The 20,630-nt window shown below is 50.8% G+C and overlaps 1 protein-coding gene across 2 annotated transcripts in view; it reads right to left on the bottom strand.

The window, feature by feature from the left end:
• CAMTA1 (calmodulin binding transcription activator 1) overlaps positions 1 to 20,630 on the bottom strand; it is a gene marked incomplete at both ends in the record, with an annotated part of 311,800 nt that overhangs the window by 237,293 nt on the left and 53,877 nt on the right. For both annotated transcript variants that reach the window (XM_082009441.1, XM_082009442.1), the window contains one exon: positions 2,497 to 2,564. In XM_082009441.1, the coding sequence (XP_081865567.1) occupies positions 2,497 to 2,564 (68 nt within the window). The remainder of the gene's footprint in view (positions 1 to 2,496; positions 2,565 to 20,630) is intronic.

The raw sequence follows: 20,630 nt of genomic DNA, 5'->3' as shown, positions 1-20,630 counted from the left end.
TACTTGTTAATTTATGTTGATAAACCGGAGGGCTCAAAAGACTGTTGTAATAATATTCCAGTATATTTCTTTTAGCATATTTCATCAACTACAGTCATTCAACAAGAAGCGTCATCAAAAAGCAATTTTAGGGACCTTTAAAGGCTTTCTCATAGCTCCTCTAATGCCACCACACTGGCATCATAAGAGGGTTCCTTCTCCATCCATGACCAAAGCCGTATCTGACTGTTACCGTGTCGTGACCGTGGGAACCTCTTTATGAGACAGATGAAGACATTCAGAAATGGCGGGGACGGCTCGAAAAGAGCTCTTCCTCTTTTGCCACTTTCTGCACTAGCTCAGTAACCCACGAAGTGTTAAAACGCGCCGCCCGGCCCGGCGCAGCACCTTGAGCCAGCTCAGCAGCCGCTCCTTCGCAGGCGGCCGAACCGGATTGCACCAAGACCACGTCACCAATATCCACCATCAGCCAACAGCTCCGACAACCGCCAGCTCCCAAAGGGCATCACCCAACCGCTCTCAGCGTCCGCTACAGCGATGCGTCTAGCTGCGATTCCTCAAATCACACTATACATCACCTTATTAAGAAACTCCATAAGCGTCAGTGGTGCAATTCGTTTTTATTAATTTTCCGAGATGAAATTAGCGGCACCCACAGCGGCAAACAAAGAACAGGGAGCGTTCCAGTTCAGCGCCAGATCGATGTCGTTAATTTTGTAATACCGAGAGCCCTGATTGTATGAACTCAGCATTTAACTCTTCCGATTAATTTTTCTATTAAAAAAAAAAAAAGGAGAAAAATAACTCAACAATTTGAGAAGGTCCTTGAACAGCCATCACAACTTTCCTTCTCCTGGGACGTTCTTTCTTTCAGGTGTAAACACACAGGAGGAAGCTGTTGTAATATTAACCAGAAAATCATTTTCATGCATTGCCTTTAGCAAACCAAACTCTTAAAATCATAAGACACTGCTACACAAACATTTATAAGCTCTTATCTTTAATGACGCCACGTACACCCGGACTAGTTAATATGTTTTCTGGCCACTTAATAGGCTTAGCTGGCAAAGGTTCAGCAAGAAATTATTTTACATTAATTCTGAAATTTGGATTACCGGGTCAGAAGGAAGCCTTCTCTAATATTATTGTATTACCTGCTGTCCTGCAGCCAAGAGGGGGAGCGAAACAAAGCATTTAGGCACTCACCAAGGTGAGACTCTCAGCTGCCACCAGTGGGAAAGGTCCATCTGGGGGCCCTTCAGCCACCACAGCAGCTTTGGGTCTTGGAGAGCCGTTTGAGAAAGCAATCGGGTTCCAAACGTCTCCCTTCCCAGGTATTACAGACGCATTTTAATACGACAAGCAAATGCACTACTTAAAGATGCCACAAAAAATACAGAAGAGACTGGGGGGGCAGGAAATAAATTCTAAAATTACATAGCTCTTGTTTTCCCGTATTTCATGGGAAGCAAGTCTTCTGTGCGCCTCGACTGCTCCTGCGCTGCACTCCTCCACCTCAGTCCTGTCCTCGGCCGGGAGCTACGAAACACTTGGGGAATTAATCTGTACTGCTTGTCAGGGTCAAGGCCAGTCCTTACGCCTCACCGTGATTTCTGCCCTGCTAATTACAGAGCGAGGTGATGCCCAACCCCGGAGCAAGCTGCTCAGGATGCCTCTGGCACCGAGTCTTTGCAGTGGATGGCGATGGGATGCGGGATGCTAACAAAGGCTTTTCTCCCACCCTGGTCCTCGCAGGCTCCCCCTCCCATAAACCTGCCCTTCTCAATAGGAGAGGGGTGGATTGGGAAAAAGAAAGGGAAAAAACCCCAAACCCCAAAACATTAGAAAGCAGGAGTCGTTTTTTGTGTTAGTGAGACGTACGGAAACTTTGCAAGCCTGAACGCAGCCGAAATGGCAGGAAAACACCCGCAGCCGAAACTTCACGTATCGGTTCCCAGGGGAGCGGAGGAGTTAAACATTTATGGCAGCGCGAAGAAGACATGACATTTACTGAATAATAAACTGCAAACATGTCTGTTAATGCGGCTTTTTGGGATCTCCTCGCCATCAAACATTTAACCCCAGCAAGAAAAACACCAAAATGCAAACAATCCCAGCGCCCGCACGTTACACAGGCCGAGCACAGGGGAAGGCTTTGCGCTTTTCTATCTGTTTAAAGTTGGAGGCTGTATGGAGCGCTGTCAAGATAAATAGCCCGCAACCTCGCTCAAAGGCTTTCACAGCCATTCATCTGAAGGGATACAATTAAATCCTGCACAATTGGGTTAAAACTTTAACCTGTCAAGATTGCAGCTGTTCCATTTTTAATCAATCTGATTTCATTCAATAAAATGCTCATTAAGTCAATTAATGAGAGTTTGGTGTCACAAGCCATCAAGCATGACTGGGAGTTTTCACTCGGTGGCCAACACATTGATTAGCGAGTCAAGTCATCAGCAAGAATGAGTCAATGGGCTGAAGCGTGAGCAACGTTACCTTGTTTTAGGGGAAGTTGTTAGCCATTCTTCATGCTTTTCAAACGTTATTAAATAAGCTGCAATTTCCTGAAAGAGAAACGCAGAAAGAAAAACAAGTTATTTGCATGGCTGTGTTGGAAACTGGAAAGTTTTAGAACAGAGAAGTTTTGTAACAGAAAGAAGCAGCCGCCTGCCCCGGATTAGGTCTGCAGCTTAAATCAGGTTTTGACCGAGACAGCGCGCCCGGTCAACGTTCGTATTCACGCCACCAAAGCCAGACTTAAATAAGGTAATGAAGAGATGCAAGCGAGGAAAGGCATTAACATTTTCCAGGACAGATGATTTGCTGGTAAATTCGGTGACCGCAGCATCGCCGAGAGCCTGGCGTTACGTCGGGAGGCAACGGGGAGGGCAGCGACAACACGGACACGGGAAGCTAAATTAAATATTTATAAATAGAACAGCATCACTGCAGAGAGAATTACTGAATTATTAATCGTTGCCATAAAAAGCCAGCGGGTGACATCAACATAAGTCATCGCTCCCACTTGCAGGAATGATACGGGCGATTACTTCCAGATCAGAACCGATTTGCTCGCAGGAAATTATTGGCGCCGGCGAGATAATTCACAACGGTGCTTGTACATACGCCTGACGAACGTGGGACGGCCGCCCATCCATTTCCTTGATACAAACCTGGAGCGGTGGCGGGGCACCCACACCGCAGACCGGCTGAGCGTCGTCAGCAGCCCCGGGACAGACCGGGGTGATCCGTGCCGCAGGAGACGCAGGACCAGTGACCGTCCCTAACCGCGACGGATGCTGTCACCACACCAGCGACATCCCGACACCTAGAGATGGCCAGTCCACAGGCTGCTGGGAACAAGCTCCCCCGCCCCCACCCCCAAAGATATACGCAGAAATACGTGGGGTTTTGATGGGTCTTTTCCAAAAATTGCCGCTCAGCCGGGTCCCTTCTCAGAGGGACCTGCAATAGCAAAAGCTATGCAGAAAGGTCAGCGAAGCTGCCTTGAATGTCCAATTGCCTCAGATTAGACCCAAAACCCACGTGCAGTTTAGTCTCCAGAGCTGCTGCAATAGAAGCGTCTCCAGGCTGCGCCATCGCGAAGGTAACGCACACACAAGAAATGGGTCTTTTGACCAGGAGATGATTCCCCCCGCCCTTTTTTCTTAAAAAAAAAAAAGATCGTTCTATGTAAGGGTTATAGCTGTATAGTACCAAAGCTAAAAAAATCCACAATGCTCTCCAACCAGCTGGCCCAAGCATCTGCTAGAGCCACAAAATGCAATTATATTACTCCCAAACGAGACGTAAAAATATCTTGTTTCCAATACTCTTGGTTTTAAGACTCATACTTAATGTCCTCCGGGTATTGCAGCGGTGCCAGATCTCCGCGTTATGTACTTTATTAGAGTTGTGTGAATGTCATATTAATGACTCCTAACCAACATGTTTACACTGCAAATAAATTCTCCCAGAATCCACCGCCGCACCCCTCATCTCCCAAGCCCGACTCCGCATTTTTAAACGATTACCATGGCAGCAGATGATGGGAGCAGCATGCTTCTACGGGAGCCAGGAGGAGGAGCAGTGACACGAAGCTCCAAAAACACCTCTTTTTAATTTCTGGCTAATTGCCGCATAAAATTCAATATCAAAATAACCCGATGCAGCTCTCCACTGGGACGCCGGGCGCTGGCACAGCATCTGCACTCGCGACCTTCCCAGAGAACACGCCAAACCTTGCGCTTTTACAGGAGCTACAGTTGAAGCATAAAATTCAGACCCTGCATGGCCAAAAAGGTCTGGCCCCACATTTCCATCGGGCTCCGAAGCGGCATCGCTCATCGCTGCCCGCGAGAGCCACCGATGCAGCATTAACTCATGGCTCTGATGCCGGGTGCGAGTTGTAGGAGCTGACCGCTGACTTCATGTATATACATATATATATAAAAAAATACTCTGCAATTAAAATTCTTCAGAAAACACAAAACAAGATCTCTGCTTTTTTTTTTTTTTTTTTTTTTAAGCCAGTACAGTATTTTCACCAAATGTGCTGCGGTCTGCAGAATTTTATTCCCAACCCGTCCCACATTATGTCCTCGACTCGCTGCGTTACAAATCCGCGTCACCTCATGCCTTACAGCGAGACGAGCTTTGGAGAAGACACGGAGGAACAAGTACCAGCGGATGCCGAAGAGGGAGCTCTCTGTACGTCCCCTCTAACACCCAGGTGCCCCGGAGGCTCGTGACGGATGGTCTGCATGAGCAGGCGTTTAGAGAAACAAAGCCCTTTGATGCAGAGATGGATCCAGCTGATCCACCCCCGAAATTCTGCAAAAATAGGCAGGTTCAGGGATTCTGCCTATTCCTACTAAAGTTCAACTTGCCGTAAGGAGAATAAAGCCATTTTTAACTTTGGTGGCTGAATAAACGTATTGCTGTAGCACAGAAAACCAAAGTATTTTGGGTAAACGAACGTCTGCCTTAGCCAGGGCTTGTTTATTTTATTCCTTCCAGCCCACCCGTGCCCTGCACGCTCGAAATCTTTGTCCTGAGACGGTCGCAGGCGGCAGGAGCTGCGGCAACGAGGCGCTCCCGGTTGGAGGCAGGACGTTTGCTTCCACGCTGCTGGCCTGCGCCTGCTCAGCAAATTTGGGCAGACCAAAGAATAAGCTGCAGATCGATGCCGCAAGCGTGCGGGCGACCCGCCGAAACGCGGGCACGTGCTACTGAGATGCCCAGGCAGGTCCTACCCCTGCTGCGGTAGTTCGGAAAGCCACAGCTCCAACCAGACTCCAAGCCGGATCTTCAGACAGCTCAAAATGTGTAATTCAATTCTTCTAACAGGATAAAAGAAGGCTCCGCATCAGCTAGGATAGGAGCTCCCCCAGGCTTTCTGCTTAATGATATATTACAGCCTGATTTCCCTCCTCCAGAGGAAATACTTTGGATAACAAGGAAAATCTAGCTCACGGCAGCGCTATAAATTAACACGTACGGCAAAGAGACAGCGAATCCTTCACTCTGCCTTCCATGCCCCAAGTACTGAGAATTGCACGGACTGGCATGCAAGCGGGGCAGAAACCCCCCATAAAACCCCGCATCATCTGCTCGCCCCGCCAGCACTGGCGGCAACCCCATCGCCCAGAGCACCGCATCCTTCACCGCGATGTCCCGGCACCACCAGCGAGGCGCGGCCGGCACGCTCAGTGTCGCGAGCTACCGCGCTGTCGGCTCCTCGATCTGGTTCACATGGCCACCGCACAGGAGGAGCCGAAACGGGGCACGCAGAGTCCGAACAAGGTTTGGCGTCAGGAGAGCTTCTACCAGCACGGCTGAACGCCATCCCAGCCCCACAACCCCACGCCGTGCAGGGGAGAAGCGAGCAGAAATCCCTATTTACAGTTTGACACCTACGTGCCAACTTCTGTCAGCGCACAAGCACCGAGATTCTGGGAGAATTATCTCCCGTCTGCCACCTCAAACTGGAGCAGAACTACGAGAAACAGACGAGTCGGTGATGTGCGGCGACGCCCGCGGCGAACGCTCACGCAGAGCCAGGCACAAAGGCCAGTTTGCGGTGAAGGGCACAGCCCGGGCGCTGCTGCGGACCCTGAGCTGGTGCTGCACAGCGAAATGCTGATTTTCCAACGGAAACGCAGAGGAGAGCCGCGTGCAGTGCGGCGAGCGGCGGGGAGCTCAGCGGCGAGACGCCTGGCGTCGGCGCCGGCAGCCCGGACGAAGCAGCCTGTGCCGGGGTGGGATGCGCAGGAGCGGGGCGGGGAGGGCGCAGCGGGGAAGGCTTCACTACGGTCAGCAGCAGCCCCCTTCACATCCCGTTCCTTACATCTCCTGCTTTCTTAACTACACGACTTTGTGTCCATCGCCCAGGAACAGTCCCGGCAAGCCGCAGAACGCGGGGTTGGCAGCAGACGGGTACCGCGCGCGCAGTGGCGGCGGCTGCTCCAAGGTCGGAGGCAGCAGGAGCGAAAGGAGACACGTTTGGTGAAGAGATGACGCAAGCGGCACGCACGGACAAACCCGCAGCCGAGCAGCAACTCCAAGCAAAGCCCAAACCAAGCTAAGGGCGAGCCCAAGCAGTCATTAAAAAAAAAAAAAAAAAGACTATTTTATTCCAATCCATCCGCGTGGTGAGGAGAGCACCGCCTGCGAGACACTAAAGACGAGGCTGAGGTTTCCGAGAAGTCCTGAGGCCGCAGGCAGCATGGACGGAGCCGCAGCTGGCAGCGGTCGGCGCTCTGAAAAGCCCCTGTCAAACCCGCCCCGAGCAGCCCAAGTCTGGAAATTGTCCTCCCAGACACCATGTCCCACACAGCTTCTTGCAAGAAATTAATTCCTACAGAGTTTTTGCTATAGGCAGACGGGAAGAATAAATCTGAAAGGCCCAGAAGAAAGTGGTCAGGCCAATGCTGATGTTTTATAAACAGTTCGCAAGAGACACCGTGCGACGGCGTGCGCCTGTCCGCGCCTTGGGCGCAAGCAGGGCTGCTAACGAAGAGCCAGCCAGGACCCTCAGCGGTGTGGGGCACATACCCCTTCGTCACGCCAACACCGTCTTCCCTTTAAAAAAAGGGGGAAGAAATAGATTTATCACTAGGAGACACAAAGTCATTAAATAATTAAAAACAAAACTACAGGCACAATATAAAAAACCCTGATAAAAAACCCTGCATTTTCATGTGCGCTAATTCCCCTAACGATTCACTGTGTGTGTCTTCCAGGGTCAAATCAATGTCTTCACCAAAAAATTCAATTACATCCCATTCATCGTATCTTTGGAGCAAGGCTATTGTTTGCTTTTGTCTCCTATCAAACCCTTTTTCCATTGCTCCTCGCCTGAGATTACAAACAAAAGGCAGCGCGGCACCAGCAAGGTCAGCCAAGACAGAGCCGGGCTTTGAAACCCCAGCTCTCCATCCTCGGCTTTGCCGCTCCGTTACAAAGCCAGCGAAGGAAATAAAAGGACACGCGTGCTCGCCGTAAACGCCCGACGCATCGCGGCCGGCGAGTCCCCCCAGATACCAGACGGACCCCGAAGCCACACGAGAGCGTCTCTATGGGCAAGGGTACCGCGCAGCGAGCCCCGCAGCCCCTTGGCCGCCGTGTCCCACCCAGCCCCGCATCCCGTCTAAACGCAGCTCGGGAAACGACGCCAGCGAGCAAATTGAGCGAGCGCTGCTGAGAAAAGTCGAAACGCTGAAAGTTGTGCGGCCCCAGATCCGATCCCAACCGCGCTGCCCGCTGCGTGGCAAGCCTCGGAGCGTGGCTTTCCCACCTAAGCGACTGCCTGCAGGAACGGGCCCTACGCTCATAGCTCGTAAGACAGCAGCGAAGAAAAAAGGCTTAATTTGATCAGCTAATGGAAGCACTCCGTACAGCAATTAGATAATTTAACATTAAAATCACACGAGTTATGTTTTATCCTAAACGCAGTCATATAATTCAGTGGTTTAATTTATACTTTGCTGCTCAGGCTGAAAGCATTTTATATAAATGAACATTTATTTTTATTTTGCATTCCCCCGTTTGTTAAGGTTACTAGTTTGAGCGCACCAAAGAGCCCTCAGCTGTAAAGCCAGGCGAACTGCACTAGGACGCACAAGGGCCACCGGCGACGCTCCCGCTGCTCGTCCTCCAGCTTCGCCCCAGCAGCCCTGTGCTGGGCTCGCGCCGCTAAGCCTCGCGTGAGCCGAGCAGAGGCGCGAACTGCAGACATGACCAGCCGGGGTGCTGCGCCGCGGGCCCCGACTGAGGGGCGGCGGCAGGAGACCCAGCGTCATGCTTCCCACCCAATGCTACGTGACTGCAGCTTCTCGGCCGCTTCAATATTTAACGATGGCACATAACCACCCGGAGCTGCAGCAGAGCCGGCGACCTGATCTCACCCCCCGTGTCCCGGCTGCACCGGAGAGGACGAGCTGCAGCGCCGCAGCCCGGCAGCATCGGACAAGGAGCAGCCGGCAGCAGCCCCTGCAGCGCGCTCATCGTCGCGTGCTGCACAGCAGCTTCTGTAAAGCACACGGGTCTGTATGTACATGAACTAAAGAGGACACCATCACTGAGCAGGGAACGGACCGATGGGCAGGGAGCCGACGCACCGGCGGTGTCGGAGGGGCCCGTTACCCATCACACGTGCAGCAAAGCCGCAGACTCTGCTCTGCGCTGAGCTGAAGGATTAGCAGTGGAACACATGCGTTGTTTGGAAGAAAAAGAAAAAGTTATAAAAAGCTCTGAAATGCGCGACGAGTGCTCCTGCCTGGCAGAAGACAGTCTCTGAATCTGAACTACGCCCGGAGGAGACGCGAGGAAACGCTAGTGCACGGGACATACATGTTTCGAATGCAGCTGTAGTCGCACCTCCCGCTGACGCTGTTGGACGGCGCGTCCCGCCCCGCAGCGAAGGCGCGGGGAGAACAGGCGGTGCCCCTGCGAGCGCACCGCGGGAGCGCCCCGAGCAGCGCAGCGTGCTCCGGGGTGAGCTAACGCTCGTGTCGGCTCGGCTTCACGCGCTAATAGAGACACGAGCTCCGAGACAGCAGGGCTGCAAGCGCGGAGGCATCGCCTGACAGAGCCGGCGGGCAATAACCCCGTACGGCTTCTGCCCCAAAGCCCTGAGTGCCGGCACTCCGTGGCACAAGCTAGTTGGGATTATCGTCCCAGAGACAGGACCGAGGGGCTGCCTAAAGCCACGGACGCGAGCGGCAGCTCTCTCCTCCCAGCTCGACCCCCCTCCAGGTCGTCTCTGCATCGTTGTGAGATTATCGGCAATTCCCACCTGACCTCTCAAAAGAAACAGAGAAATTGGGACCCAAGCAGGATTCCCCATGCCAGGTAGCTTAGGCCACCCATCTTGTCTCAAAGTAATAAATCATTAGTTTAAAAAAAAAAAAAAAAAAAGCACCAACAACAAGCAGTCTGAATTTCAAGTTATTACTTCATAGGAATTATATGCATCCAAATTAATAAGCTTGAAATACATGCATGTTTTAAGAGAAAGCAGGAGAGTTTGTACACATCTCTGGATTTATACCTCAGAGCTAATAAAGTTGCACTCTCCTAAGCAAGCACATTTATTCTCTTAGGAAACCTCCACGTCCTCGCCGCTAAAGACAAATTCCAGACCATCGCTTCCTTATCGTCCTTCCACTCTGAAATGAAAATACAAATTCATGTTGATTATGTAGCATCTTCTCAGCTGAGATGAGGCCGTTTTCATTTTCTAGCCGTCCCCGTTCTCAAAGCCATTAATATTCTGAATATCACAAGTACAAACGGATCTGAAAGAAAGCCACACAGAGCAAGTTCTCACTACCCTGTTTAGCATCACTAGAACAAAAAATTTCATTTGTCCAGTTGTTTGACCTAAAACAGCACTGCAGCATCAAAAGGGACGTCACTCAGTGAGCCGAGGAGAAATCAGAAGCGGGAGAAAAGCAAACAAAACTTCTGAGTAACCAGCAGAGAAACGCAAGTCGGGTTGCTGTCGGGTTGACAAATGCCTGTCAACAACAAACAACTCTTAAACCAAAATATTTTATGCAGGTAGTGGGTCGTTGGGCCTTTTTTGGTCCTGGAGCATTACCTATCTGCAACTTTCTAAAGGAGAAATGTGGGTCCGCACACTCTGAAGCTCAGAAGGGGAATAAACCCAAATATCACTGTGGTTTTGCTGAGAACCTGCAGTAGCCACACAAACCGGAGGCTGACGGGACGGAGGTTTCCCAGCCTCGTGTTTTGCCAAGACGAGCCAGAGCCGGTCGTCAGGCTGGACTCGCGCGGCTTTGGTTTTCCAAAGTGTGCCACGGGTTTTCTTCCAACAAAGCACCCAGCCTCACAGCAGCAGCTGCACGTGGCGGGACTCGCTCTAATTGCCCCCAAAACCGCAGGGGTAGAATCGAGGCGGCGCGGTCTTACTTCACTTGGCGTCTGATGCAAGGTACCTGAAAGCAAGCTTTCCAGTTACCACGTTGCCTCTTCCATCGTGACGGAATCAAAGACAAAAATAAATTAAAACTTGGTTTACTATGTATTTTTCTAATTGGATAAGGGTACATCAACTGATGTTCTACCCAATTAGATGGAAGCCAGGTTTTATTATCAATATCTATATTCTAAATGCCCGTTCTCTGGCAGACAGAAAACCCGCAAGTCACCAGGACGTGGCAGCTTCCTGCGCCATCACCACTGGGGGTCCCAGCCAGTCGCCTAGGGAAGAAAAGGCTTCTCTTTATTCCTGGAGCAATAAGCCAAACCCCGCTCTGGAAGGGTCTTAAAGGAGATTTATTTTGCAGAAGCTGTTTTAGAGCCTCCGCGTAGGAGAGAGCGATAAATATGCCGGCTTCCCCCAGCCTCCGCCGCTGCTTGCGCCTCTGGGGAGCGGCAAAGCGACAGCAGAGGGGAGAGGGAGAGAGGGAGCGTCAAGGGGGAACAAAAGGTCGGTTACCAAAACCTGGGACCGGCGAAGGCGGCCCAGCGACCTTCACCCACGGGGACCGGGGGTGGCGGGGCAGGGCTCACCCTATTAACGCCGCGCCCGCTCGCACACGGAGGCGCTTCTTTACACCCGTGAAAGTCTCGTTCAATCGCTTCAGCCAGACCGCTTGGTCTCTTACCCCAATGGATGAAAAAAACCCACAATTTTGGGGGACCAAAGCGTTTCTTGCGTTGCCAGAGAGCCGAAGACGACCTGCAGGCGCTGGCTGCTGCCAGATGCTTCACCCAGCCTCGCCTAGCAAAACACACCTCTGCAGAGCTTAAATCTTGCAAAAGAGGCGCGACGGCAGCCCTGGGACTGCTAATTGGCACCGCAGGAGAATAAAGCCACGGAGCGGAAAGCGCGTTTGGTTGGGGAGATGTACATCTTGTTTCTCCGCATTGAGCACGGCGACGAGTGGCGGGATTGCAGGCGGTGGATGTTTTCATTAATAACAGCGTCTCGCTAACCATCTGCTAAAGGTCCACACTGTTAATTTAACAGAAAAAAATGGAATAGATTACTCTTACAGTTTTCAATTAAAGTACATGATGTCTTCAAACGGCAACCTTAATTAGGCATTATAGGATGACATTTAGGAATCCCGAGCTCCGACAGCTGATCAAGTCATCTGCCCGTGAACGCGATTCACAGCAACGCCGGGGCAGCGCGTGCCCCTCCAGTGTTAACACTTGAGCAGCTCGGCTTCCCTCCTCGGGTTAAAGGAGCAAAAGAGCGAGACCAACAGCAGACGCGGCACAGCAAAAGGAACAGCTTCGAACAGGCTTGGACACATTCCCGAAGAAAACTTACGGAGAGAGACAGGAGTGCACGGGGGCGGGAAGGGAGAGAAAGAAAAGAAAAGGCCAGCTGTGCAGCCAACATCACCCAAACCTGAGCCACAACAGGTTCCACACCTATGCCTAAATGCTTCCAAGGAGACTTCATGGAAACGGAGAACTCGATCTATGCAGATAAAGGCATAGCATCCCCGCTAAACCACCGCTTTCCTGCATCCCAGCAAATTCAGGTGCTCTCTGCTGATAATTAATAATTAATGATTCTTTTACACAATCCTATTTAGGCCACATTTGTAGATCTTTTTCCAGCACACGTAAGACTTCAGCGCACTCTGCTATATTTTCATTAAAATTTTAATTTGAGAACTTGCTGTAGATTGTTTATTACTAGAAGGATAATGCCAATTGCACTGTACAGCTTTGTGAGGCTCAGCTCAGTTAGACCAAGGCATTTCTTCCAGGTGAGCTTGACCAGAGCTCAAAGTGGCTAGCCCCTGTCACTCTTCTGTAAAGTAGCAAGGGGACAACTTAAGTGCTTTATTTTCAAGGCTAAACCTGGTATGAAGAAACTGGCTTAAGATGAGAAATAATGTTCTCAAAAACACATGACAAGGAGAAGAAAAAAATACCCCAATCAAGAGAATAAGCAGCAGTTAACAGACAGCAGAGTTAAACGAGATCAGCTCCGCAATTTCACCTGCCAGATACACGTGGAAAATAGTAATATGCAACGGGTCTTCACAATAGCAAGACCATAATTCTGCACACACACACTCAGCAATGGTTGTCCTGAACCGCACAGCTCAGAAGCGCCGTTAGTCGCAGGTATCAGCGAAGTCAGACCTTGAATCAGCCAGTGCCTAATGGAATTAGGATAGATTTTATCTTCCATTTCAGTAAAACAGCGATATTAAATAAGGCCCAATCTTTAGTTACTGGAAAATACCCACAGATCATTACATGATTATTTTATTACTCTTATGCTTTCTTTTAAATGACCTTGGACTAAACCCTGTGATTTAAAGAACCATGCAAAGTGTTGTCTTGCTGTCACTGTTAGCTTTAGTACCGCAAACGGGACTCCTCTTCTGCAGTCTGAAAGAGTCAAATATGCGGTGGGATTAAAAAAGAAAATTCAGTAAGATACATGTATCTACAATGCATTAGTTACTGCCTAATAGTAAAAACCTCAATTATTTTACATAATTCGAACAGTCACGCAGTTTGGAGACGCCCAAGAGCGTGGCCATACTCTGGAGCAGGCACGCACCACGGGGAGATGCTACCCCGCTCTCGACTCCCGCAGAAACGCAGAGGAACATTTAATTTCTGCAGCTCTCCACCGTCGACCGGCAAACCACATCTGTGCTTCGGCGCATCGCGGCGGGACAGCCCAGATCACCTTCTGGTAACTTACCTTCGTGGGCAACGCAAGACTTTGAGCCCTGCTGAATGCAAAATCAGAGGGCACTCTTTACCTAAAAAAATCAGCAAAGATACAGATTTGGGAGAGAAAAGGCCCCAAATGACTTTGCCATTGAACCGCTTCATGTTTATTCTGGCAGGCTCCCACCGAGCCCAGCCAAACCATCACACGTGCGGGAGAAACACAAGGGATCTCTATATAAAACATACCACTGTAACGCTGTATATAGGGTTTCTTCCCCCTTTATCTCTCCAGTTCTTCCCCAGCTAAGGCATGTGGGCTAGAGTATTAAACGTCTTCCAGGCAGCAGCTCATATTTCTACTGTCGCCTTCAACTGAGGAAGACAAATTGAGAATATTTCGCTCCTTTGGCTTGTTTCAATAAAACCGCCAAGTTAATTTCAGTTGGAGGAACAGTGGCTGAAGTAGTACTTCGGGCAGTATCTGCATTATTAACTTTTTTTTCTACTTTATTCAGGTTTAAGTACCACATCATCAGCAAATGCACCAAGTTTAACTTTTTATTTTCTGTCCAAATTGGAAGAGTTCAAACCTGCTCGACTTCCATTTTCTGAGGGAACGCGGGAGCTCGCCGCTGGCGAGGAAGCGCCCAGGGCTGAACCCCCGTCAAGGAGCAGTCCCACGGAGACACCGGAGGAGATCCGCAGCGAGGAAAACCCACGGAGCTCTTCCCGTCGCCTTCCATCGGCGCCGCCGGGCACACTCTCCCGTGAACGGCAAGTCCGTACCTCCCGTCAAGACGAGCCGAGTCCAGCGTCTCCAGCCCCGGTGGACCAGGGCGGAAAGGTGCCGGTGGACTTTAAGCTGGAAGAATCTGGACTGCTGGTCTCAGGAGCACATTTTGGGGGAAAACGTTGGGTTTCGTTTATTTGCAACCTGCTGCTGCGATCGTTTGGCTGGGAGCTTACAGAGATCTCCTCTGGGGTTCCAGAGCAAGACACGGGCACAAAACGAGGAGCACCAGCCAGAGCAGGATACGCTGCTCTCGGTACCCGCAGCTGCTCTCTTCCCGCTTGCCGCGTCTTAAGGCGCGGCCGGAGGCACTCGGCTACAAGGAGGCCGTGCGGCTGCCGCCCACCCGGGGAGGAGATCTCCGTCCAGCGCCAGAGCAAAGCCGCGGCTGGCCCCAGCTCTCGTCCCGAGCTGAGGCCCGAAACCCACCGCGCGTTCCATTCTAGCACTCGACGTGGCCCCGCCAGCGAGCCAGAGCGCGCAGGGCCCCTCCAATCACCCAGCTGGCCTCTGCGCCCGCGCCCCGCGGCCAGTGCCGCACTCCGGCCCGGCTCGTCCTCCCTCCCCGGCGCGGGCCGGACGTAAAGCCTTTGAACGAGGCAGCTGCGCCGCGACGCCGGGCGAGGTAGAAGGCCAGCGCCTTCTCCGTTTGCCTCCTCCTGCACGGAGACAGCGGCAAACCCTTCCACCGAAGGATTGTGCAAGGTTCATTAAAAGGAAGATATCCACGGTAATTGCGCCTTTCTGCATATTCCTCACTCCAATATTCTCTAACATAATAATGTTCCACATTCCTGCAGAACTGTCTTTTCAGCATGTTTTCGCATTATGCCTAATTTTGTAAGAGTTTTTCAGTCCCACATAACGACACAGTTCAATGCAGAATCAGATATAAATCTGGCTTAAGAGACTCTCAACAGGAATTCATTTAAAACTGTAAATGTTAAAAGATTGTGTCTCTGATTTATGGCGTTTTCTTATTTCAAAGGGGGAATGAAAATCCTTCTTAAAAGATACATATTAAATCAGGACAAAAGCTGTGCTCGACCGACGATGCTGGTCAGACGGAGAGCCACAAAGCACGGAAATCTGGAAACAGCCGTAACTGGCACATTTTACTTTCTCGGCTACCGCGGCGCCGGCCTGCGACGAACCCAGTCCCCCACATCGTCATCAGTGTAAAATGGTGTCCCGGGTGCTGCTGCTGGCGCGCGTCACATATCCCCCCCCGCCCCGCCAGCGCAAAGGTCTCTCTTCTCCTGAGGATCCACTTAAATAAAGGAGTTGCTTTACCCGAAATGATTATTTAATGGGTTTACTCCTTTTGTGCTGTTTACGTGGAAGACTCTCCCTGTAAACATCACACAAGTGCCCCCGTAACAACATTTAATCTTTTTTAAAAGTTACCAACACTACTCGTTATTACCACTCCTATAATCATTTTTTACGTTTTGTACTTGCGAACAGATAAAATTGCACTGCTCGGGGCTCGAGCGTCGCAGAATTCACAGCCCCGTCCCTGAGCACGGTGAAGCCGACGGAAGTTTACGGAAAGCATTTGAAATGAAGCCCTGCAGCGTGCTGATACAGCTCCCAAGTGCTTCATGAACTGTTCAAGATCCCAAAAGAAAAGGGGGACTAAGGGCTTTCGGCTGTCCTTTCCAGAGGCGCGTCCACTGCGTCGCCAGATGCCAGCCTGTTGCAAGAGTTCATCATCCTGTATTGCTCCATTGAAAAAAAAAAAAAATCTAAATGGAAGAAGAACCAATATCAAACACAGGAGTAAACAAGTAGAGGCGGCCAGAAAAAATGTTGTTCAAATATTAATATAAATTAATTACTCGTTACTCGCAGACCATAGAGCCATTAGCAGAAGCTGAGCGCTCCCTGCCACGCACCCTTCAGAGATGCAGAATGTGCTGCCCGTTCGCTCATTAAAGCCGCTTTGGGTCACCTCGACACTCGGACCCGAAAACACTTCAGTTAACTGCGGTGATGAGGCTCTGAAATTCTATTTCTAGGACCCAACTATCCCTCACAAATCTTCCCAGGGACAATATAATAGAGTTAAGGTCTTCTGCTGCCATTTCTCTTCATCACACAGCTGTGTGAGCAAAATGAAATATCAGCAGGTATTTGTTCTCCTCCCCAAACATCTGCCCAATTAATCCACATAAACCTCAGACAAAACCTAGGATGTCAACGGGATAAAAAAGACCTTTCAAAATTGTTGGTATCATTACCTAAAACATTATAAACGATCTCATTAGGCCACTAATTAAGAAAGATGTCTTCCTTCCACCGGGCAGGATGGAGCCGCACCGGACCGAGCACCAGAGCCAGGAGGTCTGCAGGGGTCCCCAGCCCTCCCCGCCAGGAAGGGACCGCAACAGCGAAAGAAAAAAAGAACCACCAAAACGCCTTAGAAAGCAGAGGTTTCTTCCTCAGCTAAGACCTGAACCATTTGTGTTGTAAATCGAAGCACTAGGCTCCCTTTCAAGCCTTCACGGCTCGTTAAGTTCTTCCTCCTCCTTTTAACTGTTACTTGAGGTTTAGAACAAAACAAAAAAAACCCCAAAACATGAAAAATGAGTATTGGAACCCAGCTGCAATTTCCAAGTCCCAGCCAGTGCTGCTGGGTTGGTTGGGTTTGGTGGTGGTTTTTGAGGGTGTTTTGGTGGGGTTTTCCCCCCAGATTTGCCCTGGTTAAGTTGGTGGATTCTTCACAGAAACAGGGACAGGTCAACTTTCTGGAAGCAGCTCATGAATGCCGATTAATGATGGGATCGGCTCCCGTATAACTCACAGAATCATTAAGGTTGGAAAAGACCTTCAAGATCATCAAGTCCAACCATCAACCCAACACCACCATGCCCACTAAACCATGTCCTGAAGTGCCACATCCACATGTTTTTTGAACACCTCCAGTGATAGTGACTCCACCACCTCCCTGGGCAGCTTGTCCCAATGCTTCACCCTCTCGGTGAAGAAATTTTTCCTAATATCCAATCTAAACCTCCCCTGGCGCAACTTGAGGCCATTTCCTCTCATCCTGTCGCTGGCTACTTGGGAGAAGAGACCAACACCCACCTCACCACAACCGCCTTTCAGGTAGTTGTGGAGAGCGATGAGGGCTCCCCTCAGCCTTCTCTTCTCCAGACTGAACAACCCCAGTTCCCTCAGCCGCTCCTCATCAGACTTGTGCTCCAGAGCCCTCCCCAGCTCCGCTGCCCTTCACTGGACACGCTCCAGCACCTCAACGTCCTTCTTGTCGTGAGGGGCCCAACACTGAACACAACAAGCGTTAACACTCGTTACGCTCATGGCTGCAATCAAACCATCCTCCCATCCATGGGGCACAAAATGGAAGGCAGGTATCTGGCCACGACTGTTAATCCAGGGCCATTAATTAGCCTGGGGTGTCCCAGCAGATCGGACCCCAGAGAAGGAACTGGTGTCGCCAGCTGGTTTTCATCCACTGGAAACTCAGCCACCAATCCGGAATTATTTAGCACATCGAACAGAAAGTAAACAACCTAAAGCCAGAGCAGCGTCAGGGAACCATAAATTCTTTGTGAGCCATTTTCAGCCTTCTGAGATTTTACTCATTCCTCACTTTCAAGAAAACATTTAAGGAAAAAAAAACCAAGAAAAAAAAGTGACAAGGGGAAAAAAAAGGGCATTGTGTGACAAAAGCCATTTACGATGCCGAGCGGTGCCAGGGAAGCAAATTGCCTAGGATTTCTTGCATTTCTCCTTGGAAAGGAGTCGACCAGAAGGCTGGTGTAAAGCCAGGGATGATGCCGGTGCTAGCTAGCGAAGAGCATGAGGGACGCGCGCTCCCGGAGCGCGCCGGCCGCTCTGCCTGGCGCGGCTGCCTGCGCAGTCCCGGGTCACCTTTTGGCTGCCAGCAGCGGCTGGAAAATCACTGCAGGCTGTGCCGGGGTTGCCTCGTGTTTTATTAAATAGAGAGGAGACTGCCGAGAGCACTAATAATGTTTTCCAAAGGTTAAGCATTACAAGTGGTTTCATGGTCTTTACGTTTTTAAGTGGTTGATTTCTGCCTCCTTTTTTTTTTAAATAAACATAATCATAAATCCAAACATCTGCTCCCTGGGTAGGAGCCCTTTGGGTACGTGTTCAGCCAGGGAAGGGAAAGAGCTTGCCAGGGGCTGGTGCAGGTGTTATTTTTAGTGCAACAGCTATTTACTAGCTCCATTCCCGGAGGGAATTCGGGGAGGAAGAGGGATGCTGATGCATTTCTTACTAAATATAGAAAGAGGGTGAGCCACGGCACACGGCGTGACTGCAGCCACCAGGTCCCGACGGGGATGCAGTCCCGGCGAGGGGGATGCCGGTCCCGGCTGGTACCCGACACCGCAGCGGGGCCACCCTGGCCGACTCCCCGCGTGCGCGGCTGGACGCTTAGTTCACTGCGTTTTAACCTTCAAGCTCTCGGCGTTTGGAAAAAGCTTTTTAAAAGCGACTCTTATACCTAATTGGCTCCAATTTGAAGCCTTGATCCTGTAATGAATGGCTCCAGAAAGCAAACAAAGCATTTTCAACACAAACAAATTGCCTGTTATGAAAGCAGAACATTTTTAGGGTAATATTGACTTTAACGTGCTGTCAAGGCAAATCGACAGCAGGGATGAAAACAACCCTCCCTCTTTTAAGGTAGTCCAAATCCAGCCGCCAAGAGCGGACCTCAACGCTCATCCCAGTCTGCGTTCCATGCCCACAGCAGGGGCTCATTCCATAAGTTCTTTAGAAATATATACCTTTTAAAAGAAAAAAAATCTTGTTTAACAAAGAAAGGGGCGCGTTTCAGAATGCTCTGTTCTCCCCTATCTTTAAGCGTTTAAAGTTCTGAAGAGTCAGTTTTGACATCAAGGAGCTCCGCATTCCCCGCCAGATGGGGATTCCCCGCCTAACTCCCTTCGTATTTAGTCTTCAGCCTACATCCTTCCGTGCCCAAGATTTACCAACGCACCAGCAGGCGAGCCGTGAGAAGGACACACGTGAACGCGGCAAGAAGGCATTTCGGGACCAGGATCTGACAGGCTGGAAAGCCAGCCAAGAGACCGCCACGAACCCGGCGAGCGATCAGCGTGCTGGAAACGTGCTGGGGGGGAAGGTAAAGTAATGGGGGCTGGAAGAGAAAGACGCATTATTCATGCGGCCCGCGAGGTCGGCGTTAACAGCATCACCTCCAGGAGGTCCGAGATCATCAGAGCGTCGGGGCAGGCAGCACGAGGAATGCCTCCGCTCCGCGCGGGAGAGAGAGAAGAGCCAGGCTGCAAGGGGAGTGGGGTGAAGCAAAAAAGATGACGGAGCCTGCAGATGAGCTGACGGTGCTGCCGAACCTGGATCACCACGTGCTGTAGCCATCGTCCTCCCACCCAGAACGCCCTCGAAACATGGCGGCAGCAGAGAAGCCAGCACGATGCTCCAGGTCTGACATGCTCGCCGCAAGGACAGGGCAGCAGCTCCCGCTGGCACGGGGGCACGACCAGCAGAAGACTCGGCAGGTCCATCCGCGCCCCCAGGGCTTGTGTCAGTGGGCGGCCACCCCCTCCCCACCCCTGAAATACAGAGAGAGAGAGAGAGAGAGAGAGAGAGAGAGAGAGAGATCACACATACACTTAATGTTGCTATAGAGCATCCAGAAGGGTGGCCACTTAGAGCTAAGAAGAGAGAATGTGATGAATTAAAGGGCACCTGAGTTAGGGAAAGCCAAGTGAAAGTCCCGTATTAATTGGGCATAATTGAGAGTCCAACCCTGCCACTGTTCTGATCACGAACTGCAATTTCTGGGCACACGTAGATTAACAACAGTCTCCTCCTGAAGCGACCTGCTGCGAACAAATTGCTCGGTCACCTAACGCCTCTTAAAGCTCGTTCTCTTTTTATGGGGGAAAGCATCAAGGTTTACCTCTTATTTTCCTTTCCTGGGGTTTTGCCACCTTAATCGGCCCCCGTTTACCTTGCGACCGTCCTGGAGCAGCGCCCGCTCCGGGATGCCCGCTCTCGGGGACCCCATGGCACGCTCAGCACCCCTTAGGGCAGCTCTGCTACAAAGCCCATGTCCACCAGCGGCTCCCGGTCGCGCAGGCAATGCCGAACGCGCCGGGTGCAGAGAGACGGCGCAGCTGGGAGCTGGCGTGCCCCAGGTGAGAGCCCGGCAGCCCCATGCTGAGGACAGGGCTTGCATTTTGGAACGAGGAGCTCCCAGGCTGTTTCACGCCGTCGCACCGAGTGTCGCGCTGCCCAGGGGAGTCTCCGGCACATGTTACGCTCCATATCCCGTCACTCACTGTATGCAAATTATGTTAAATATTTCATTCATTAAATGGCTCAAGTTATTACTGAATTGTACCTTAAGCTGTTCAGAAAGTTAATTGTTCTTGCACTTACTTGGTAATGTGAAATAACCAACTTAAATGAATATTTTGCGGTTTGCGCCAGACAGAACATTTATTAAATGAACCCTTTTGGAGTTACTGTTTTGAGCAGGCTTTGGTGCACTATGTGACTTAAATTATCGTGGGGAATAATTTTTTTTTCTTTTTTTTTTTTTAGAGTTTGTTTCCCTCCCAGTACGGAAGAGCCCAACAACCTGCCAAGGACCCAAACATAAATCTGCCAGGAGAGA

The sequence above is a fragment of the Phaethon aethereus genome, assembly GCF_964289735.1.
Source record: "Phaethon aethereus genome assembly, chromosome: 21".
In the NCBI taxonomy this organism is placed as follows: domain Eukaryota; kingdom Metazoa; phylum Chordata; class Aves; order Phaethontiformes; family Phaethontidae; genus Phaethon; species Phaethon aethereus.
Note: the sequence above shows the minus strand (reverse complement) of the source record. Positions and strands in the feature narration are given on the sequence as shown.